The following is a 24,570-nucleotide window of genomic DNA, read 5'->3' on the forward strand; positions in this document are numbered from 1 at the left end:
AGATCTCTATCATCAGTAAAAGTGTTAATTTTTTCAAAGATCATTGTCTATTCATGATAATACGCAGTGATTTTGTACAGGCTGCATTGGCAGTTAGACACTCTCCCTCCCTATTTTTATTATGTACTCTTGTTAGTATACACAGTGAAAGTTTAACTTTATTATGGTGTACAGTATATCAAGAGTTCACTACAGCGGTTCTAAGAGACCTTGCGCGACAAGACATCACGTGCCATGACGTGTGGTAATTATTGTTTGAACTTCAAAAATGAATTGATTTGATTGGACGAAATCTTGTGCACGTGATTTTCGCTTGTTTTGTTGTCGCGCCAGGTCTCTTAGAACCGCTCTATATTAAAAGTGAAAGAGTGTCCTGTCAATATACCACCAGTCAACTTCCTCTTTGATGAAATCAATACCTCTGCTGGTGATAGAGTGCGTTACTTGACTCAGTGTATTCCATGGACCAAGTATTCCAGTTAGACACTCTCTCCCACTTGTGTGCAGTATATTAGAATAGAAACACCACCTGTGTATGTTTTGTATGTAGATGTATCTAACCTCTGATTTCTACCATAAGAACCACCAACTACAATGCATACCTGATGATAAAATATTTTATTTTGTAGTGGCTGTGAAGATGGTACCATTTACCTTCATGATGTTAGACAGAAAGAAGCATTGATAACTCAAGTTCAGCACCACAGTATGGAAGTGTGTGGACTAAAATGGGCTAGTGATGGGAGATTCTTAGCCAGTGGCAGTAATGACAATAATATATTTATATGGAATCTACCAACTAGTAAGGAACCTGTCAACAAACTTTCAGAACACACTTCAGCTGTAAAGGTATTTGCATACATTTTAATTCAGTTTTAGCTTGTTAAAATTTTGGTATATTAATTTTTCACTCTAATAGAGTGAATTTCAGCTATTTTGTATTGGCCGTATTAGGAATATCGGACACAAATATGTAACTTCCAACAATTAAATTCAAAGGGCTAAATTTTTATGGGCATTCCTCCAGACTCTCATTTCAGAGTGTACAGCATTGCACATTGTGAGTGACTCGATCCTTGCAGAGTGTCCTATCCTATACAGATTGCTTCCTATGCTCCTGAAAATCATCCCAAACCAGTAGCAAAGTACATGTTATCAAGGTGCTTTAACAAAAGTACACTGATACATCATGTATAACAACAATAAATTAACTCATACTTGAAATATATAAATTATACAATGGTTTGTTGCAGGCATTATCATGGTGTCCTTGGAACAGTAACATCTTAGCAAGTGGTGGAGGTAACAATGACAGAACCATCAAGTTATGGAACGTGTTGAATGCTACCTGTCAACGAACAGTTGATGTGGAGAGTCCGGTAAGTGAGAGGGACAGTGGCTAGAAAGGAACTAAATTCTTGAGGTTTGCTATACTGTATATTGTACACACAACAAGCATCAAGAATAGACGTTTTAGTAATTTAAATTACTTCTACATATGTGTAAAGTTTTTTATATCCAAAGAAGTTCTTGTTGCTGAGGTGACTGCTCTATTAGAGTATATCATGCAGTAGTTGTGTATTTTCACCAAGGCAGCGGTACTACTCCTTACCTGGTCATCTTAGACCACTTTTATTACAAGCAAGCAACTGGTGAACGTAAACAATACAACTAAGACATATTCCACTGTATACACATTTTGTACTACATGTGAAATATGTCAATTGCTTTTTTTTTGGTGTCCCTAGTCGCATGCTGTATGGTGACAGTACTTTAACATTTTCTCACTGCACTACAGGTGTGTTCAGTACTTTGGTCAGAAGAAAACCAAGAACTGATGTCAGGTCATGGAATGCCACACAACCATTTATCCATCTGGCGATATCCTTGTATGAGCAAGGTGACTGATCTGACTGGGCACAGTGGCAGGATAATCCAACTAGCAGCCAGTCCTGATTGTGGAATGGTTGCCTCTCTAGCTGCTGACGAGACACTACGAATATGGCGGTGCTTTGATAGTAGTCACAGTAAGAAACAGAAGCCAACAAAAACAATGGAGCAACTTAGTAACAGTCAAATATTTCGACAGTCACACGAACGGCTTAGATAATAACAACATGACACTGATGTATAATATGTATTTTAAAAATAAATGCAAACAGAAAAGATACAAGTATTAAAGTTCCAGAGACTTGACTCCATACAAATGGTTTAGTCATCTCCTTCATGAATTTACTATACCTGAAAACAGGATAGACATTGTATTAAAGAAACGCAAATAGCAAAATTTATGCACCATTTCTGATTGGCTCTAATGTAGTAGTATATATTACATATCATCAAGAAAACTGAATTCATCATGCTGTGGAGTAAAATGTTTTTCTTCTTCAATGTGTGACAATATTTCTTGCAAATTTGGTAATCGTCCAGAATCCAGCTTGGACCATATCAGTTGATCTGCAAAACCACAATACACATGCAGTCTAGTGTTGTTTTGGTTCTAAAGTACTAGAACTAAATACACTTTTAGTACAGCTATTTAATTTTAGTTTTGGTACACTAGAACTAAACTAAATTTATGAATAATTTTGGTTCAAAAACTATAACTAAACTAAAATTCTTTAAACTTCTGGTTCAAAAACTAAAACTAAACCAAAACCTTTTCAACTTTGAGTTCAAGAACTGGAACTAACTAAAAGGTTTCATGTAATCCTATGCCTAAAAGATTATTCCTATTAGCACTTTTCTTTGAAGATGCTGATGCTTGCAAATAATACACATACCACAAAAGTGTTACCATTGATTCTGCTGATTAAGCATTTTTCTTTCTGCTATTTAAACTCAATTATTTAAAGCATTTGTTTATTTGTATAAAATGGCAAGTGGAGGTGGAAGACCAAAGTCAAGTGGAGTATGGGGCTACTTTAGGTTTGATAAGATCAATGACAAAAGTGTATGTGGTGTAAAAATTAATGATGGTTCAGTTTGTGGTAAAGAATTTAAAGGCCAGTCTTGATGAACTTGCCTGGGACAACCTTACTGCAACACAGTGGAAGCATTTAGAATTCATTCAACAACTACTTCAGCCATTTGCTCACCACACTAACATCACTTCAGCCGAAAACAGCACAACCATTGCAATGGTTATTCCTGTCCTTAAAGAACTAAACCTGCACTTAGAAGAAATGTGCAAAACCAGTGGAGTAGCTGTAGTATCCAGGAGAATGCTTATTGATTTAAACCGAAGATTTATGTTTGCTACCAATCCTGATATGCCTAATTTTGATCCAGTTTATATAGCAACCATGCCCTGCATATCGTAAGATACTGAATGATAAACAGCTAGAAAAGGCAAAAGAGTTCATATTATAACTAATGTATATTAACAGACACGCTGAAGAAACGGAACAATCGTCACCAGGAAGTCAAGAAAATGACAATGAAGAAATTAATTTGCCAATTTCAAATGATGATCAAGATGGACAGCCCCCACCTGCAAAACGCTTTAAACATTTAGATCGAGTCAGTAGACTGCTAGATGAAGAAGACGATGAACAGGACCATCAAGAGAACATATCAACCACAATATCACTGGAGGAGCAACAATTGAATCGGTACATAGAATCCAAAGTTAGTAAAGACGATAAAAAATCGATCCTTTTGAGTTTTGGCAGAAGAAAAAATGAGTTTCCAGATCTGGCTTTAACTGCTTGCGAAATTCTCGCAACACCTGCATCATCAGCTCCTGTTGAGAGAATTTTTTCTTCAGGGGGAGAGGTTGCCAGAGGTAAAAGAAATCGTTTAACAAACCGTAATCTAGAACGAGAGATATTCTTGTGAAAGAACAAAATGTACATTCAAATATAATTTAAATTCTTGCTGTGCAATAGATGTGTGAAAGTGTGCAACTGGGTATATTAATAGCCTCTGTATGGCAAGGGTTGAATTTGGTTTCACTGATTCAGATTCACATTGTAATACAAACTGAACATACTAGTAGTACACTAACTAAAACTAACTAAAATTGGGTACTGCAACTAATACTAACTAAAATTACAGAAGAGCTGGGTACTAGAACTAATACTAACTAAAATTACAGAAGAGCTGGGTACTAGAACTAATACTAACTAAAACTATAGTTAGCTGAGAGTACTAGAACTAAAACCAACTAAAATTGCAGGTATTTAGGGGTACTAGAACTAAACTAACTAAAACTACAGCTAACTAATGGTACTAAAACTAGAATCAAACTAAAATGATTTAGCAGTACTAAAACAACACTAATGCAGTCCTTAACAGCTCTTTATGATCTACCATTTTCTATGCCAACATGGCATAGCAATGTGAGATCCAATACACAAAATTACTGATGTTCAATGTACATACCATTTAGTGATACTTCAAAAGCACCTGTTGACATGAACTGTGCTTCTAACTGGTTGCACACAAAGTAGACAAGCAAACAAGCTGTGATCTAAGAGAAAATAACATCTTAATTATCTAAATGATAGCATGTAAATATACTTTGTTATCTTGTGTCCACTGGTAAAATGCTGGGGGGTTTTCAATTCCAAATGTCTGTGGGCCCAACAAGATGGCTGCAAATGATAGCAGTCTGATGACAGCGACGGCATATGCCAGGTAGAGCATTATCGGGTGTGGTGGATAGTTCTCTCCACTGATCTCCATTTCTGGGAACCTCTCTTTGAGAGCAGTGAAGAACTCCTGGTACACCCGACGATATCCTCAGGAATGGCTACAAATAAAATGTATGTAGTTTAATTGGTAGCTTTCGACATGCATTTGACTGTCTTCTCTTTGAGTAGACAATAACTGTCATTTAATTTGCTTATGTACATTATTTGAAAATCAATTTGCTATTAATGACTAGTTCTATTACGGTTACTACTCTACTGAGGTTTAACACATTAAAGGTAGGATTATAACTCCATGTAATGCTTCAATTTCTTTTATAAACCATTTAAAATAAAAAGGCGCTTCTACATTGATTTTAACTATTGTTCATTCACTTAGCAGCCACTAGCTCCCAATAAATCTTGATTGCGTTCGTTTGCACATGTTCATTTTCACATCATGGCTTTTATCCCTGACTGCTTTCAAACCACCAAAAGACAGTGCTACAATGACAATAGTCATCTACCTACACAGTGATTTTCAACTCGTTTCTTCAAGCAGCTTCCCTGCACCATCACCCTCTGAATGTTTATTCCATTGGCACCAAATTTGGTACCTTGTTTAAATTCCTTTCGTGTGTGATAAATGGCAATTCATTTACATGTTTGTGGTTTCATAAGGAATAAAATGTGGCTGCACTCAAATTTGGTATACAGTGTATGGACTTTCAGGCAACTCCACCGTAAAATTTGTCCTATTTGGAAAGGGGATTATGGAGATACCATATATATGACACTCATTATTAAAACTAGTGCAACACTGGCTTCCTTGATCAACACATGATACACAGTTCATTCTGTGTCCTACAAAAATGTGGGTACAATGAGGTAGCGATGTGCGATAAAATCGATTATATCAATACGTATATTTTAAATATTGTGATGACAATTAACCAACAGCTTATATCATGATATGGTACTGCATGTGCATGCGCCCTAATCACGTTTCATGAACAATGGAAAAACGGCGTCTAACTTAATTCCGCTCCCCAGTGGCAAGAGCAGTGTGGCGCTATTTCGGATTTAGAACTGATGGAACTGGAACAATTTTAAACAGAAGAGAAGTGGTATGCAAGGTTTGCTTGCAGACTTTACCGTACTCGGGAAATACGATGAACTTAACTCACCACCTTAAGCATAGTCACGATGAAGAGTACTCGCTTCTTGCTAAGTCAACTCCGTCTCCATCAACGCCAAAGTCGAAGAAAAAAGAACAAACGATGGATTATTTTGTGAAAGGCCTTTACACTCGAGGAAGCCAGCGTTTTAAGCAATGTGAGGAGTCAGTGATGGAGTATGTGTGCAAAGACATGGAACCAATCACAACAGTTGACAGCGTTCCGTTTCTTCGACTACTAGACACTGGATCCGAGATACAAACCTTCCTCTCGTACCCACTCTACTCGAGTACTATTACCTACCAAGTACGAAACTGTTAAGGCCTCTGTGACAGATACATTAAGTAATGCTAGCTGCTGTTCACTGACTACAGATATGTGGACTGGGTGCCATAGCCGCTCCTACATGGCCATGACTGCTCATATTGTCAGTGATGACTGGGAGATGAAGAGTTTTTGTCTTGCTACTCATGAGGTTACCAGTGCTCACACTGCCGACAATATAGCTGCTGAGCTGTCGGCTGTTATAGCTGAATGGAAATTGGACACCAAAGTTATTGGAATCACCACTGATAATGCTAGAAATGTTAAGAATGCTGTGGATAGTTTGGAGTTCACTCACTTTGGATGCATTGGGCATACCCTCCAGCCGAGCATTAATAGAGGACTACAGCTTGGGTTTGTCTCCCGTGTTTTGGGGCATGTTCGCAAACTTGTGGAACATTTCCACAAGTCAACTAAAGCCACATATGCTTTGCGACAGAAACAGAAGTTGTTAGGAGTAGCTGAGCACGCTCTTGTACAGCAATGTGAAACAAGATGGAGTTCAACATTTGCTATGCTGGAAGGGTAGTAGAGCAGCAACAAGTAATTTGTGCTGTATTGCTGGATAGTCAAGACAGGGTTGTACGTAGTTTACTTCCTGATGGAGCAGAATGGAGTGTGATTGAAGAGTTGATGGTCATATTGAAGCCTTTTGCTCTTGCTACTACGGTGCTAAGTGGGTCATCCTATGGCACTATAAGCATTGTCTCTCCTCTTATTCACAAGTTTTGCTCAAACCTTGATAGGAAAGAAGATGACTGCGAGAATTTAAAGCAGATTAAGGTGGCGATTCAGTCAGACCTACAGGGGCGTTATGTAGGAGACACTGCTAAACTGTTGCAAGAAGCGGCATTTCTTGACCCTAGATTTAAGCAACTTAATTTTCTGTCTGATGATGAAAGAAGAGATACAATCGAAAGAATGAAAGTGAAGATGTTACTTGCAGCATCAGACGGCCTTTGTCATGTGAGGTCAGTGAAGTGGAGTCCTGCAGTGAAGTGGAGCATCATCAGTCCTGCGAATCCACTGGTGCTCAGTCACCTAAGAAGAATAAAACTGCACTCAACATACTGTTTAACGATGTTGACAATGACATACCAACAGGACAATCACTTACTAACAGAGAAAAGATTGAGACCGAGATAGTCACGAGGACTCCCTGGACCTTGAGTGTGACCCTCTAGAGCGGTGGAAGGTAAAGAGTGCATCTTACCCTAATCTGTCAGCACAAGTCCAAAGAATGTGGTCCCTACCTGCATCCAGCGTGAGATCAGAGGAGATATTTTCAACAGCTGGCAACATCCTTACTCTCAAAAGGAATCGACTCTTACCTGAACATGTAAACATGTTGGTGTTTTTACATGCTAACGAGTGGCCATGATTGTATCAGACTACATTCTCGGTATGTTGTTTAACTTTCAGAAACAGTTATTTGATTAGTATTTTTTGATTTAACGAATGTTTTTTTCTGTATTGTTCTTACACACAGTTTCTATGCTTTGTAACAGTGTCTGCTGTACAACCATTGGTACAATTGTTGAGATTAATACTTTGTAGCAGCAAGGTGGTTTTTCTTTCTTTCAAGTTTACAGTTTTGAACTATGTAATTCAAACTTGTGTGTAATTCAAACTACTGTGTATTCATCAATAGACTTACATGAATGCAACAATGTTAATTATCGTAATCGTGATAATTTTGTATGCAATAATTGCAATATGCAATATAAATAAAAAGCCATATCGCACATCACTACAATGAGGGGCTTAATACAAAGCACATTCCTTATACTGAAACCTTAGAAATGTGCTGTTTCACTTTCAGTCACTTGATTTCCTTATTCTAGTGAAAATGAACCACTAAAAGTTTTCATAAAGACTTTGTAATTCAAATAGCTAAGTGACAGGATGGATGGACCATGCATACACTTGCATAGTAATAACTTCACAACTTCCTGCATGGATTGCACTTTGAACAGCAGAAACACAAGTGACATCAACTACTGTATATATACATCAAAAATTTTACCAGGACAGAAGCCAGTGATATCATAGTGCAGTTGTATGACATTCCCACAACCCCAATAGCAACATCATATTTAAGAAGAGCCATATATAGTCATACCATAAAATCAATAGGCAAATTGGAGCAAAGTTGGTAGAACTGCCAATTCAAGGCAGCTACATAAAAAGTTCCACACCATTTTATCTCGATAACTGATATTATCTCAATAATGTGACACCATAGGACTGTTTCGTAAACAAAGTTTTACATACTTGTTGACATAATGTCACATGTAATGTAGTGCTTGTTAAGTCAGAAAATTTATCACTTCCCCAACTAGTTTGACACCAGGTTTCTTTATGACTGTGGTAATTTACAATACATTACGAAGATTTACTATTGTTTCGGTTAGCAAATTCATTATCATAGGTGAATTAGGTGAACTTTCTACCTAAATTATCTTCCACTATGGCCTTTCCTTGGGTTTGCAGTCTCTAGACTAAATGAAAATATTGCTGTTACAGTGACCTTCATGGTCATGACCTTGAACCAGTTGTATTCTCAGTCCCAAATCATGCCATACCTGAGCCTTTAAAGTAGAGCCATCACAGACAAACTATAATACTTTCTTGACTGCTTCACTGCAAAGTTCTACAGTACCATCTGGATACATTAGTTAAACACTTTTGAGAATTTTTTTGAAATACGTGAAACCACTAATCTTTAAAATGTGCCAATTGAAACACAGTGTTGTTTAATCGCTGGTACTACATGGATGAACAGGCAGAGAGACAGCAGCCTGTAAGTAAAGAAGATTGGCTCAGTATACCTTGATAAGTGCAATATGGGATTTGGATTAATGTTGAGTGAACTGTGTATACACAATTGTGGAACAACCAGGTAGGGAATATCCATTTTCTAATGGATTAGCTGGTTAAATGGGTTTAGGTCCCACCATCCAAATGTCACTAAGTATACTGTTCAGCCACTTTCTTATTGTCGAGCTACTGCTACCAGTAAGGAGACCATTGATGATTTCTTTGCAGCACTCTGTGCTCGTTTAAAATTGCTGGGGCAAATATTTATTGTTGACAACTAAGGGAATATCTATTGCCCACACGGTTGAAAGAGTGATCACTCAGCTAGGTCGTAAAAAATGTATGGTCAATAACATCTGGGGAAAATGAAAAACATACAGAAGTCACCTGTATCTTTACATCCATTTTTTCCCACTCATGATTAGAGAAAGAATGAAAAGTTGAAGCAAGGACCAGTACCTGGAACATTGTTTGAGTGTAGTGAAAACAGTTGGATTTATCAGGACCACATGGTTCGAGTTTTTTTATTTTAATATTCTGCCAGCCAGACCTGTTCTACTAACTGAAAGTTGACTTTGTCTTACATATCACTAGATGGCATACAACTGGCTTGAGAGAACGGCATGCATTTTTATGCCTGCCAGCCCATGCCACGTGACACACACAACCTTTGGATATAAGTGTGGTTAAGTCAATTTCTCGCATACTAAGAAATAGCTTTCCAACTATCCAGGAAGAGTTATTACAACTGATACTTGGCATCATTGCTATGAAAAGACTGGCTTGAACCTGTTACTCCTATCAATGTAATGAGTGGGTTTAGAAAATGCAGACTTCATCCACTTAATACCGGCGAAATTTCAGGTCATCAGATGGCATCATCGCACGCATATTTGCAAGGCCAGCTAATGAGTTATCAAACTATCAAACTGGATAACATTTAATGAGTCAAGTGAAGTAGCGCTGCAACACTTGGATGGATATTGATTGCATCGGCATTTCTAAGACAAATATTCCAGATGACTATTATTACAGTAGCTATCAAAAACTTTAAAACAGATTTATATAAGTATTTAGTACAGTTATATATTAACTTTCAAAACAGGAAAGGCATTTGAGTGGTCCAGTTCTTCAAGATATGTTGCTGGATAGGACAATGACAAAATGGTGCTGAAGTTTCAGAAGGTGAAGCATTTGCTATCTGGCAACTCTGGCTAGAGATAACTACGGAGGTGCAGAACAACTATGCCATGATGAAGAAGAAAATCATTGATGCCATCAAGCATCTCATTACATAATTTTCACAAACAAGTTTTGCACCCTGGAGAACCACTACGCTAAATCAAATGATGCCAGACATTTCAGTGGAAGTTACTGTACCACTGCCTTGATTCCCACGAGGTGAGCAACCAACTCCATGCAACTGGAGCCACTGAAACATTAAAGACAGCAGTCGGGCAAGCAAACATCTTGATGACCGTTGAACAACATGCTCCAGTAAAACCTACTACTCAATCACTGATTTCCTTCAGCTACAAGGTTGGCCACCTGCAATATAATCGTCTGACATGCCAGGATCCCAGGATCTGTTTGTACTTGTGGACAGCAAGTTCATGGCTGGAGGACCTGCCCACAGGGAAACGACCAAGGGGTTCCCAGTGATCACTGTGGCGTTGTTCCTTGCTGTGGCCAGTGACAAGCTGTGGGCTTATGGACAGGGACAACCACTGTCCCAAGCAGTCATTGCCGAAGGTTCGCTTGAGATACTGGATCGGCTGTTTCTTTATTATGCCACTGAGACGTAACTGCAATGAACACTCACCCATCTCAACAAGGATGTTCCTCAATTCAGTTAGTCACCACGTCAGGGGAGTCATAGCCTACCATCAATTGTGTCGATGCATCCATACAAATGGCCTGTAATTTTATGAGAACACACCAGTTTCTAGTTGTGGACTCATTAATTTACCCAGATGCACAAAAAAGTTGCAGCTGTTAGTAATTGGACAACTCGTACTAACATTGAAGAGGTCCATAAATTCATAGCTTACAGTGTATAACTGTCGCTACATACAGGGGTTCCATTAGCTGACCCAGAAGCAAGCTCACTTTATCTGGATGCACAACTGCAACACAGCTTTCAGTATACAGGTATATATATATATACACAGTTTTCAACACATATAAAGGATAAACTTGTTCAAGCCTGACATTACCTATCTGACAAAAGTTCTATTGATGTGAGTGTTATATTAGAACAAAGGGGTGTATGCAACCACAACGCTGAACCAGGCAATAGTGCAATACAAAAGGAGTGCTTGGCAATAGTATCAGTGTTGAAACAATTTAGACATTATCTACTTAGGAGATCATTACTGATCATACACCACTTCAGTGACTGTCATCACAGGACTTGCTGTGTATTAGCCGGTTGTAGAGAAACACTGCTTAATTATAGTTGTAATTTAATTATGTATGTGTGCACGTGACATCATGTGATTATACCATGTGCCATAGCTTGTTGTCCGTATCGAGTCGCTGTAGTCAAGTTTAGAATATCTGGCGCCCAACGACGATCCTAAGATTGAGGAAGACGATATTCGACGCGTCTAGGCAAGAAGACGCACAAATCTAGAATTCCTTGGTGCCGGGTGATAATAGGCACCGCCGAAGGTGATAACATTGGTCCTAACGAACCCATCTGTTTTTGTTCTAATTGTTTGTAGAATTGCCAGCGATGGGCGACAAAGAGAGCGGTGCGAAATATGAAAGACTGAAGGCAGTCCGAGGGGGACATCGAGGTGTAACCACAAGATTAATCAAGGAAGCCGACGAACTGTTAGCCACCGCTACTCCCACAGAGGAAAGTAAGTCCCGTCTTACTGTGATTCATAAACAACTTCAATTAAAACATGAGGTATTAAGCGCGTTAGATACTCAAATCGTTTCGCTTTGCGATATTGGGAATATCGAAGAAGAATTACTAGATGCTGAAAGTGTGACTGCACGAATACTCGAGTGCAAAGTTAAGATAGAAAGGAATTTGAAATCGTCGAAGGCCGAACCGACTTCCAGCGAGTTACCTGTCCAACCTATGGCTGCAACGGCTGGGAGAACTCGTTTACCGAAGATAGTGTTACCGAAATTCAGAGGTGATGTCACACAGTGGACCACATTTTGGGACTCGTATAAGAACGCAGTTCATGACAACAAGGATATCTCCACAATTGACAAGTTTAATTACCTGAAATCTTTATTGGAAGGATCTGCTGCTCGCTGCATACAAGGATTACCTATTACTGAGCACAATTACGATAATGCAGTTGAGCTGCTTCAGGAACGTTTGGCAAGCCACAATTCATAGTGGCAGTTCATATGGATGAGTTAATCAAGATGCCTGTGGCTAGTGACAAGCCTGGTTCATTGAGGTTCATGTTTGACAAAGTGAATGTTCACATTAGAGGATTAAAGTCTTTAGGAGTGGCCTCCGAACAGTACGGTAGCTTTTTAATTCCAATGATAATGTCAAAACTTCCCGATGACATCAGACTAAGAGTGGCACGAGAGAGTAGACAGGATGTGTGGAAGATTGAAGAAATACTAGAAGTTGTGAAAGTAGAAGTGGAGGCAAGAGAAGCAAGTGAAAGTGTAAAGGTCAATCCTCAGCATAATCAGAATGTAGGGTTTAGTCATAAGTCTTCTCATTACACAGCTAACTCACTGTATGCGGGTAGTGGAAAGGTGCAGTGTGTGTATTGTAGTGAGGACCATTTTTCTGCCTCTTGCCCAAAAGTGAGTAGTGTCAGTAAGCGTAAGGAGATACTACTGAAGTCTGGCCGTTGTTTTACATGCTTACGATCTACCCACAAATCTCGTGAGTGCAGTAGTACCAAGAGTTGCCGATACTGCCATTGAAAACATCATCAGTCTATTTGTGAAATGAGCATGAGTAGTTCTGGTACTGCAAACAACACAACAAGCGGGTCTGAAACCACAGATTCGGTTACGAACACAGAGTCAGTTACAAGCACAGCAAACAACATCAGATGTAAGAGTACTATTCTTCTACAGACAGCAAGAGCCATTGCCACTAATAATGCACTGCAGCTAACTAGACCAGTTAGAGTTTTATTTGATAACGGGAGCCAACGATCTTATAATACTGAGGCCATTCAATCACAATTGAAACTGAACCAATTCGAAAGGAAAGGTTCAGTTTCAATTGTGATCTGAACCTTTCCTTTCCTTTCACATCTCAACACATTTGGTGACAACCAGTTTAAGTCACGAGACTGTAATGTGTTTAAGTTTGGCTTACATAAGCCAGGATCTGACGAGAGGATTGAAGTTGTTGCCATTGGCTTCCCTGTTATTTGCTCATCCTTACCTACACAAATCAATCTCAGTCACTACACACATCTAGAGGGTTTAGAGTTGGCAGATAATCTTGATCAGCCAAAAGGAGAAATTGATGTCTTGATTGGGTCAGATTTCTATTGGAATATAGTGACAGAAGGGTTGAGTTACTGTGACAAAGGTCCAATTGCTATAAATAGCAAACTTGGCTGGCTGTTATCTGGTCCAATTTACCATTCATCAATCACGAAGGGTACACTAACCAGTTTAATCTTGACAGATAGTGGTACAGAACTCACTAACACAGCTGAAGATGACGGACTTACTCACATGTTGAAGAGGTTTTGGGATACAGACTCTATCGGTATTTGTGATGAGTCACACGAACCCTGTAATTACAGATGAGATCTTCCTAAGATCAGTGCAGTACAAAAATGGTCATTACGAAGTATCCCTACTTTGGAGAAGAGATTGCTCAGAGCTATCAAACCATTTCAACATAAGTTACAATCGTTTAAAATACCTTCATCAACGTCTTTTGAAACGACCAGAAATTCTACAAGAGTACAATAATATAATACAGGAACAACATAGCAAGGGGATCATTGAAAGAGTAGAAACATGTGACACCATGCATATCAAATCAGCTCACTACTTACCACACCACGCAATAATTCGTACTGAACGTGAGACAACTAAGCTTCGTATCGTATATGATGGGTCTGCTAAGTCAGATGCCAAAGACCTCTCCCTGAATGACTTTCTAGACACTGGACCAAACTATATTCCCAAGCTTTTTGAGTTACTGTTAAGGTTTCGTTGTCACAGGATTGCTCTTGTAGGTGACATAGAGAAGGCTTTCCTGATGATTGGAATTGCTGAGGATGACAGAGAGAAGCTTCGATTCTTGTGGTTGAAGAACCCATTTGAAGTTAATTCTGAGATTGTAGAGTACAGATTCAACAAGTTGGTTTTCGGTTTACGACCTTCACCTGCAATTCTTGGTGCTGTAATTTCAAATCATTTGTTGAAGTACAAGTCTGATGATCCCAACATGGTGAAACTGATTCAAAATTCTTTGTATGTAGATGACTTGGTGTGTGGTGAGACCAGCATAGAAAGAGCTTTCAAGGTTTATCGTACATCGAAAAGAATGATGTCAGAAGGTGGCTTTAACCTTAGGAAGTAGGGCTGAGCGATACTGTCATTTTAGTACCACGATCAATACTAAAGCCACTATTCACGATACTGAACAGCTCACGATACTTACAAATATGTCAATCATAGCTGTGTATTCCTCCAGGAAGTCTTTAAAAGTAGCATCTAACTAGCCACTGTCATCCTTGTTTACAGTAACAGTTATTGTAAGACATGCTTTGAAGTTATGTTATGGTGTTCACACCTCTCTGCAGGGGTAACCAGGTTATGATTTACAAGGATTCTTGAGGCTAGTACAGCATAACAAATGAATTTTAATGACAATAATGTACAGGCATGGTATCACGATAGTTAATAACAAGATATCGCCATACTTTCAAAATATCGTGATATATCGCTAAAACGGTAGTATCGCTCAGCCCTATTAGGAAGTGGGTTTCAAACTCTCAAGAGCTGTCACGAAGAATCAGAATTGCTGAGTCTGTATTGGATGGTAGTGTTGCACCGATATGGGATTTTGCCGATATTCCGATAACCGATATTGGATAATATTTTCAAGCCGATAAAGGTAGCCGATCCGATATAGCACAGCATGTCCATCTTGTAGCAATTTTTACTAGAACTTTGACTATGAAGGGTCAATTTAATTTGTTTATAGCAGCAGTATTGCTATAACGACAGCTGACACGACAGCTGACAGTACAATGAAGCAGTAATAACAACGTTTTAATGCAGGAATATGCGACTCGATGCATTTTTAAACATGACGAGCATGTATTTCTAAATACATACATGATATCTGTATCTGCTGCTTTTTTCATCATGGCGCCGATCCGATACCGATATACAAAAAACACAGCCGATACATGGTTTTTCCGATAACCGATCCGATTATCGGTGCAACACTATTGGATGGTGCTCCAACAGTTCCAGAGTTCCAGTCTCAAGTAGCTGAAGAGGAAGAATCTTATGCCAAGACAACAACTGGTCCTTTTTCCAGATCAAGTTATACAAAGGTACTTGGGATCAGTTGGGATGATCAATCTGACAACTTCCTGTTTGATTTTACTGATTTGATAGAGTATGCTCGACAACTGCCACCCAGTAAGAGGTCTGTGTTGAAATTCAATGCGAAGATTTATGATCCCTTGGGACTATTGAGTCCATTTGTGATTCGCTTGAAAGTCTTATTCCAAGTGTTGTGTTCAAATCAGCACAAGTGGGACGAACCTTTACAGGGAGAGATCCTTGATGTTTGGAACAATGCAACTGCTGAGCTCACCTCCATTATGTCTGTGAAGATTCCCAGATGTTATTTTTTGATGAATGCCTGTCCGATTGATACTCAGTTACACAGATTTTGTGACGTGTCCCTTCAAGCATATGCTGCGGTAGTTTATGTTCGATCAGTTTATCAAAATGGTCACACTGAAGTTAGAATCGTCGCTTTGAAAACTAGAGTTTCCCCAATGAAAAAGCCCACAATTCCTAGGCTAGGATTGTTGGGGGCAGATTTATTATCTAGACTTACAGCCACAGTATGTGAAACCATTCCTAATTCTCAAATCATCTACTGGACAGACTCCACCACTGTGATGTATTGGATTAGGCATACGAAACCCTGGAAGCAGTATATTAGCAATCGTGTACGAGAAATCCATCAGTTGACAAACAAGGATTCGTGGATATACTGCCCCGGATTATTGAATCCAGCCAATATGCCTTCTCGGGGGCTGAGTGGAATAGATCTTGCTGAGAGTAATGTCTGGTGGACTGGTCCCAATTTTTTGAAGTTAGATGAGAAGGAATGGCCAGTATCTGCTGATTGTGAATTAAATGATGACATCAAGTCAGAACTAATGAAGCAGTCTACTGAAATGTCACATGTTTTACTTACTCCTTCTGAGAGGGTAAGTCAGATACAGAATGTAGATAAGATACTTGATTGTACACGGTTCAGCAGTTTTAATTCATTATTGAGAACAACGGCCTATGTTTTACGATTCATTAATGCTTGTAGGAAGGATACAACCAATGACAGTACAATTAACTTGAGTGCTGCAGAACTTAATCATGCAGAGAAGTGTTGGATTAGGTGTGTTCAATCGCAGAGTTTTAAGGAAGAGATACAATGCATATTGAAGGGTGATCAGTCTAGTTCTATTCGTGTTAAGCAATTTGGGTTATTTCTACAAGAGGGAATATTGAAGTGCTATGGAAGAATAAACAACTCATCACTGCCACTAAGTAGTAAACAGCCCATCCTACTCCCTCACAATCACCCATTTGTTACCCTTCTTGTTTGTCACTTTCACGAAGTTGTGAAACATGGCGGAGTGAATGATACTTTAACTGCCCTGAGAGAGAGGTACTGGATTCTACGAGGTAGACAGATTGTGAAACGTATAATAAATCAATGATGATTTGTCGGAAGTTTGAAGGTCTGCTTTATTCATATGAAGCATCACCTGATTTGCCTTGTGACCGTGTGTCTGATGATCCGCCGTTTGCACACACCGGCATCAATTTTGCAGGACCTCTATATGTACGAACTCAAGGAAGTGAAGAGAGTGAACATAAGGCTTACATATGCCTTTTTACATGCGCCTCTACAAGGGCTATTCATCTTGAACTTGTGCGATCTTTGAATGTTGATCAGTTCTTGTTAGCTTTCGTCATTTCGTGAGCCGCAGAGGATTACCAAGCACTCTTTGGTCAGACAATGCTAAGACCTTAAATCTTCAGCTAAGGAAATCAAACGGATTATGCGTGCTCCAGAAGTCTCTCATTATTTGACCAATAGGCAAGTGGTATGGAAGTTCATTGTTGACAGAGCACCCTGGTGGGGGGGCTTTTGGGAGCGAATAGTGAAATCCGTCAAGAGAAGTTTAAGAAAGTGTATTGGAAGAGCCTCACTTCATTTAGATGAACTGAACACTTTGATGATCGAAGTTGAGTCTGTTATCAACTCGAGGCCCCTCACTTATGTTCACGATGACATTGAAGGTACAGTATTAGTTATCCACTTTGCCCCTCTCATTTGTTGTACGGTCGAAGAATGCTTATCACTGCTAATGGCTTACACTCAAAAGTTATCAGTACTCATGAGACACTTACTAGGAGAGCCAAACATCACCGTTTAGTGATCAGTCAGTTTGTTAAGTGTTGGAGAAATGAGTATCTAGTCAACTTAAGAGAAAACTATTCCATTAAGAGCAAGCATAAGAGTATTCCCAAAGTAAAGGAGGGTGATGTGGTTATTTTGAAGAATGGGTCTACTAAACGTGCCTTTTGGAAACTTGCTATTATTGAATCTCTGATAGTTGGACAAGATGGAGTTGCTAGAGCTGCAATAGTAAAGGTAGCAAATTCTAAGGAAGACCAAAGAGTTTAAGAAGAAGTGTCAAGCATTTGTTTCTGCTAGAGATTAATTTTCAGTCAACTGTTCGTGAAACTTCAGTTAGCAGAGAACCTGATACTTCGGATGCTACTGAGTCTTCTGTGAGAAGTTCTCGTCCATGTCGTATGGCAGCAGTCACTGGTGAGATGCTGAGGAGGCTTTACAAGAACTAACTGAACCATGTATAGAATGCTTTAGGATTTATTTAGGCCATTTTTTTGTAGTCTTTCATCTTTTCTTTCATTTTGTTTAATACCTCCAGCATTAAACAGGGGGAGTGTAGAGAAACGCTGCTTAATTATAGTTGTAATTTAATTATGTATGTGTGCACGTAACATCATGTGATTATACCATGTGCCATAGCTTGTTGTCCGTATCGAGTCGCTGTAGTCAAGTTTAGAATACTGGTGGAGTAGCCAAGGGCGGGTCTGGGTGGGCACGTGCCTACCCAAACAGCGACATCTACTTACTATTGCAGCAATGAACAAAAGACAAGTAGTGCATACCTTGATAGCATGATATTTTTGCTGTAAATAAGCAGCTGATATTTAAAACGTTGTATCGCATGATCCAGAAAGTCCCAGTACTTTCTATTTAATACACAGCATCATGTGATCAAACTGTAGGTGGGGATGAGAGGAACATGAGACAGTCCACTCTATCTTTCCATAGGATACTGAGTTGTAAGAAACAGCACAAATTCTATTGTGTGGCATAAAGTGGTAGACAAAACTTGTGCCAGGCAAGTTGGTTGGAGATGAAAACTTGGCTATATTAAGCCACATAATTATCTCAAGGGCTGGAGTATAAAGAGTTGTGTACAACACTGAGTTAGAAGAACAAGACAAGGTGTAATAAGTTGTAGCTTTTATATTATTCATACAGTAGCTAGACTAGTGGAATAAGCTGTAGCAACAGCAGCACACTGTATACATTAATACTTTAAACAGTTTTTTTTTAAAATGTACAGTATGTAGAATCCACTAAGGATGGACTCGCAATTTATGCTGTTACAGTAGAGTTGCATGAGGTGAAATGTGTGGGTATCTACAACTCTGGATGGCTGGCTACGCCACTGGTAGTAGCAAAAGATTGCATGAGAGGCAAGAATTATAGTATGTACTTGGCTAGTACACTATCAACCACTTACCAGTACACCTGGTGTTAGTAATTATTAAACATCAACCTTAAACTAAACTTGTTCATAGTATCTGAACAAAAGCATATTTGATCAGCCATTTGTACAAATCTGCTCAAACATCAAACATTTTTTTGCCTTGAAACACTGTCAAGTCTGATATGCATCTGTCTGGGTGTATTTTCTACCAATAGTGAGTACATCATGATTGGACATTCTGTCTGACCAACAAAATGGAACATGCTCAGACAAACACCAAATTTGGTTAGATGTCTGACCATTATTTCAAGCACTGGTAGGCCAATTACCCTCAAAGAAACAATCTACTAAACTTAGTATGAGCTGTATCCAGGCAGTAATCCAGGATGTTTGAACAGTAACAAAACTCAAGGCACAAAGCGGAGTCACATTTTTGTATGGATACTATAGGTCTACTGGTGCTACCACGAGGGGTATGACATCTCTCCAAATCACATACGCCCTTCAGCTACCAAATCACAAAAGTCTCAAGCGGTTTTGTCCACGCAAATAATTAAAACTGCTTGAAAACATATTTCTACAATACAAGCTCGCAGTGATACAATACTAGTTTTAATCATGAACTACTGTCCTTCAGAACACAGTAATAACATCACAAATCACACTACAGCAATCACGCGCGAAGTTCCAAATCAAGATTCAAATCACAATCCAATTTATAGGGGTATCCATAATATCTTACAATCCTCTCTTGCTAGTTGATTGGATGTTTGCTCCTTATCAACTGCACGAGCGCTAGCCTATAGCCACGATTATACTTCGGAAGGCTCGGTTTCCATATCAACATGTAATTGCCATTTTTCAATTACAGACAGCAAGTTTGAATCTACAAAAAGAATTACAACATGCACACGTGCCTATTACAACACCAACACGTGCACCAGTCTATAAATACAACTAACTAAATAACCTTTCGGCTTTTTTTCTTGCTGACAGCTAGTTGTGTTTCCTACGTCTTACTTCGGAAATGGCAGAAGTTTCCACCGCCCAACTCCTTCAGGAGATGAAGGCACAGATGGACGCTATTCGAGATCAGATGGAGACTATACAGAGGAATCAACCAGTTACTGATGTGACGAATTCCGACGAGGAGGGTGAGGAAGTTTCAGGACCTAGACTGGTTACACTGAACGACACTACTCGAGCCTTTCTCGAAGCAGCCTTTTCGGGTACGATGCTGAATGAGGAGCGTAAAAAGCGCGTCGAGAAGATTGGAGTACCCGACTGTAATCAAATCCGCTGCCCTAAGCTGGATGGGGCGGTTCTACCCAAGGACGTCATAAAGGCTGATGGGTATTTATCTCGCCTCCAACAATTTTGGTTAGACGCGGTGGCGCCCTTAACAGCTGTTCTGGAGAGTGCGGAGGCGGGAGACTTGACGCCGGAAAAGGCGGTCTCAGCTACCCAGACGGCGCTGTACCTAATGGGTAATGCTCACCACCAAATGTCTCAGGAGAGGCGAAAGAAGTTGATCCTGAAATTAAATCCTTCGTTGAGGTTTATGGCAGATGACTGCAAGAACTTCTCCAATGCCGCGCCTATGCTGTTTGGTGAGAGTTTCGCAAAGCAAGCTACTACCACTGTGGAACAGGTCAAAGCTATCAAGAAGCTTCACATCCCCTCTGAGAAGAAAAGTTTTTCCTCTTACCACCCCCGAAGTTACCAAAACGGCCGCAGGGGTGGAGCCAGGAGTGGTCGCCCAAGATTCCACCCGTACAAAGGGAGCAGCCAAGAAATTCACTCCTTCAATCGCCCATCCCAAAACGTACAAGAACACAAGAACAGTTAAATCAGTATGTTGTACCTTTTTCAAACAAAAACGTAGATTTTCACCATACTTTAAGTTTAAGTGTAGTTCTGCCCTCAGTAAAGAGGGATATCATAACAAGTTTGCATGCTGGCCGAATAAAGGAGTTCATACAGAACTGGGCCATATTAACACAAGATCCGTGGGTTTTACAGACGGTGCAGGGCTTTCAGCTACCCTTGGTATCAGCACCACTTCAAATGTCAGCTCCACCACAAATACAGCTGCCGGTGGAGCAGCAAGACCTGGTATCAACAGAGATACAGTCTATGTTGAACAAAGGGGCTGTGAGTGTAGTTCACCCCCATCAGAAGGAGTTTGTCTCCCAGATCTTTCTAGTCCCCAAGAAGGACGGTGGTTATCGACCAGTGGTGAACTTGAAAGCACTGAACAAGTTCATTGTGGAGGAGCACTTCAAGATGGAGGGCTTCCACATGATAAAGGACCTGGTGAAACCAGGCGACTGGCTAGCCAAACTAGACCTGAAAGATGCTTATTTTCTGGTTCCAATACATCCCAGTCATCAGAAATATCTCCAATTTTACTGGCAAGAAACTCTGTACCAATTTCACTGCCTTCCATTCGGTCTGTCATGTGCCCTTCGCACATTCACCAAGCTGATGAAGCCAGTAGTCGCATTGCTGCGAGAGAGGGGAATACGCCTGATCATTTATTTGGACGATCTCCTAATTCTATGCGACTGTCCAAAGGCTCTGAAGATCCAGGTGGCTTTAATCAAGGATTTGTTTCAATCTTTAGGCCTGCTAATCAACGAGAAGAAATCGCAGTTGATACCAACCCAGGAAATAGTCTTCCTAGGCTTGGGGGTATCTACAAGTCAGATGGAGGTGTCTCTGCCCAAGGAGAAGTTGTCTCGGATCCAGAAGGAAGCCAAACTTTTGCTTTCCAAGACAGCAACCACAGTGCAGCAAGTCGCGACCTTTGTGGGAATGACGACGGCAGCAAAACAAGCAATTTCAATTGGCCCATTGTTTCATCGTCACCTTCAAGCTCTGATAAACAGAGTGGTGCCATTGGCTGCATCACTGGAGGAAGTGAAACAGTGCTACCACGAGATGGTTGAAATCTCTACAGAGGCCAAACAAGAGCTGTTGTGGTGGAACCACCAAGCCCAAAAGTACAATGGCACCCCACTGATTCCGAGACCTCCAGACATGGTGATAGAGACGGAAGCATCATCGCTGGGATGGGGTGCAACATTGAAAGGCCCAGATCTGAGAACAGGGGGATTGTGGTCAGTGGAAGAACACCAGATGCACATCAATGGTCTGGAGCTACTGGCAGCCTCTCTGGCAATTCAAGCATTTGCCAAAGACCAAATCAATATCAGTATTCTAGTGAAGACGGACAATGTATCGACCAAAGCATACATAAACCATCTCGGGGGGACTCATTCAAAAATCATGAATTCATTAGCCACTCAGATATGGAAGTGGTGCATAGAACGGAAGATTTGTCTTACTGCGGAGCACCTTCCAGGCAAGTTGAACCAGGTGGCAGACACAGAGTCACGGACAGTCAGGGACCGCTGCGATTGGATGATCCATCCAGGCCTGTTTGCCCTGATCCAGAAAGCGGTGGGACCATTAGAGATAGACTTGTTTGCTTCCCGTCTAACTCACCAGTTACCTTGATATTACAGCTGGAGGCTGGATCCAGCAGCGGATGCAACAGACGCTTTCACTCAGAATTGGCACCATCTGCGAGGATATGCGAACCCCCCATGGTGCCTCCTCCTAGCTACACTGGCCAAGATTCAACGGGACCAGGCACAAGTAGTGTTGGTGGCCCCCTTGTGGAAGACACAACCCTGGTACCCAATCCTCCTCCAACTGCTGAGCGGGTTCCCATTACTGATTCCAATACAAGACAACATAGTGATATCTCCAACTCAGGAGGAATTCATCATGCCATCAGGGGTACCACAGTTGGTCGTCTGGAAACTATCCGGCAACATTGCAGAACAGGAAGGCTTTCAGAAGGAGCTACAACTTTATTGGACTCAGCATGGAGAGACAAGACCAAGTCTACCTATGAATCACTCTTCAAACGATGGGATAGCTGGTGTAAGGAACGGGATAGGGATCCCATTAAGGGCCCTATAGCTGATATTTTGAACTTTTTGGCAGAGTTGTTTGAACAAGGATACGAGTATAGATCATTAAACTCTTATCGGTCAGCAATTTCATCAGTGCACGAGAAGGTCGATGGTGTAGATGTTGGCAAGCATCCCTTGATGACACAAATGCTGAAAGGGGCGTTCAACCAGAGACCACCTAGACCAAAATATGGGTCCATTTGGAATGTAGACCAGGTGTTGTCATTGTTTAAGAATGATGGTCCATCTGATTCTCTTTCTCTCCAATCTTTAACAATTAAGACAGTGATGCTAATGGCGTTAGCACGACCTTGTAGAGGAGCTGATTTAGCTGCACTGGATCTTAATAGTAGATCTTATGTTCCGGAAGGGGTAGTGTTTAAGTCAACTCATCTGTCAAAGCAGTCACGACCATCCCACCATCAAGCTGATTTCTTTTTTCCAAGTTTCCAAACTGATTCTTGTTTGTGTCCAGTGAAGACTCTGAAAGTTTATGAACAAAAGACATCTGCGTTTAGGACCAATTGTAAGGAGAATTTCTGTTTCGGTCTTTTATTGGTAAGCATGGTCCGGTGACTGTTAGCACGATAGCTAGATGGATTAAATCATGCCTGCAAAAAGCAGGAATTGACACATCCAAGTTTCAAGCTCATTCTACCAGGGCGGCTGCAGCTACTAAAGCAGCCATGTCTGGTGTTACTGTAGAGGAGATTATGAAGGCAGCAGATTGGTCTGGTGAGGGAGTGTTCCAGAAGTTTTATTATAGACCATGTCATTTGGTGAAGTTCGGGACATCTGTGTTGGCGGCCAAGGCTTCAAAGTCACATGTTGATATGGAAACCGAGCCTTCCGAAGTATAATTTTCAAATGGCTCAGGTCATGTAATGGCCGCATGCTATTCGTAATTATATGAGGAAGGTGAGGTTGAAATATCAACATGTCCCTCCCACCCTTTGCCCTTGTATATCTATATTTATTTTGAGTCAAAAAGCCGAAAGGTTATTTAGTTAGTTGTATTTATAGACTGGTGCATGTGTTGGTGTTGTAATAGGCACGTGTGCATGTTGTAATTCTTTTTGTAGATTCAAACTTGCTGTCTGTAATTGAAAAATGGCAATTACATGTTGATATTTCAACCTCACCTTCCTCATATAATTACGAATAGCATGCGGCCATTACATGACCTGAGCCATTCAAAAATTATTTATCATTCGCGAAAATAAAATTGTTAAAATCCATCATTCGCAAAATTAAAAGTAGAGTAAGTGAAGAAACAACAGAGCAAAGCATAGATAATATATACCATACCTAGCATATATTTAAAGCATCATATTACGCTTACTACAATACGAAGCACAGAACACTCACCAGTAAAGCACTTGAAGTTTCGGTATCTCACTACCAGTAAAGGCTGCAGTACGTAGAATCTTTTCATTAGACTGTGAGTTAACTATTATACAGCTGAGCACGAGCACCAGTAACGACAGTCTAACACTCATCTTGTCCAACGACCCTAGTAATTTCACGCATTAAATTATTTTATACTCTAATATTTTCACGCAGTCTCTGATATGCTCATTGGTGACTAGCCTACAAT

At 40.2% G+C, this 24,570-nt stretch overlaps 5 protein-coding genes across 6 annotated transcripts in view; 4 read left to right on the forward strand and 1 right to left on the reverse strand.

Annotated features, from left to right (window-relative positions):
• Positions 1-2,185, forward strand: part of LOC136240267 (cell division cycle protein 20 homolog) — a 3,483-nt gene extending 1,298 nt beyond the window's left edge. The window contains exons 4-6 of one of the 2 annotated variants that reach the window (XM_066031204.1): positions 630-849; positions 1,254-1,379; positions 1,799-2,185. In XM_066031204.1, the coding sequence (XP_065887276.1) occupies positions 630-849; positions 1,254-1,379; positions 1,799-2,110 (658 nt within the window). In that variant the 3' untranslated portion in view covers positions 2,111-2,185. Of the gene's footprint in view, positions 1-629; positions 850-1,253; positions 1,424-1,798 lie in introns of both variants that reach the window. The other variant, XM_066031205.1, reaches the window with a different exon arrangement.
• On the reverse strand, positions 2,123-24,516 carry LOC136240276 (selenoprotein T2-like). The gene is made up of 5 exons (XM_066031215.1): positions 24,342-24,516; positions 4,525-4,756; positions 4,387-4,474; positions 2,297-2,457; positions 2,123-2,241 (listed from the first exon to the last, which is right to left on the reverse strand). Exons 2-4 carry the CDS (start codon positions 4,687-4,689, stop codon positions 2,330-2,332), a joined length of 381 nt encoding a protein of 126 aa, XP_065887287.1. The 5' UTR covers positions 4,690-4,756; positions 24,342-24,516; the 3' UTR covers positions 2,123-2,241; positions 2,297-2,329.
• LOC136239823 (E3 SUMO-protein ligase ZBED1-like) lies at positions 6,219-7,282 on the forward strand. The gene is made up of 2 exons (XM_066030572.1): positions 6,219-6,661; positions 6,727-7,282. Exons 1-2 carry the CDS (start codon positions 6,219-6,221, stop codon positions 7,280-7,282), a joined length of 999 nt encoding a protein of 332 aa, XP_065886644.1.
• Positions 12,350-14,501, forward strand: LOC136239824 (uncharacterized). The gene is made up of 3 exons (XM_066030573.1): positions 12,350-12,697; positions 13,280-13,676; positions 13,735-14,501. Exons 1-3 carry the CDS (start codon positions 12,350-12,352, stop codon positions 14,499-14,501), a joined length of 1,512 nt encoding a protein of 503 aa, XP_065886645.1.
• On the forward strand, positions 15,337-16,890 carry LOC136239825 (uncharacterized). The gene has a single exon (XM_066030575.1). It carries the CDS (start codon positions 15,337-15,339, stop codon positions 16,888-16,890), a length of 1,554 nt encoding a protein of 517 aa, XP_065886647.1.
• Positions 24,517-24,570: the final 54 nt, after the last annotated feature.

Source organism: Dysidea avara, chromosome 12 (assembly GCF_963678975.1).
Source record: "Dysidea avara chromosome 12, odDysAvar1.4, whole genome shotgun sequence".
NCBI classification, from domain to species: domain Eukaryota; kingdom Metazoa; phylum Porifera; class Demospongiae; order Dictyoceratida; family Dysideidae; genus Dysidea; species Dysidea avara.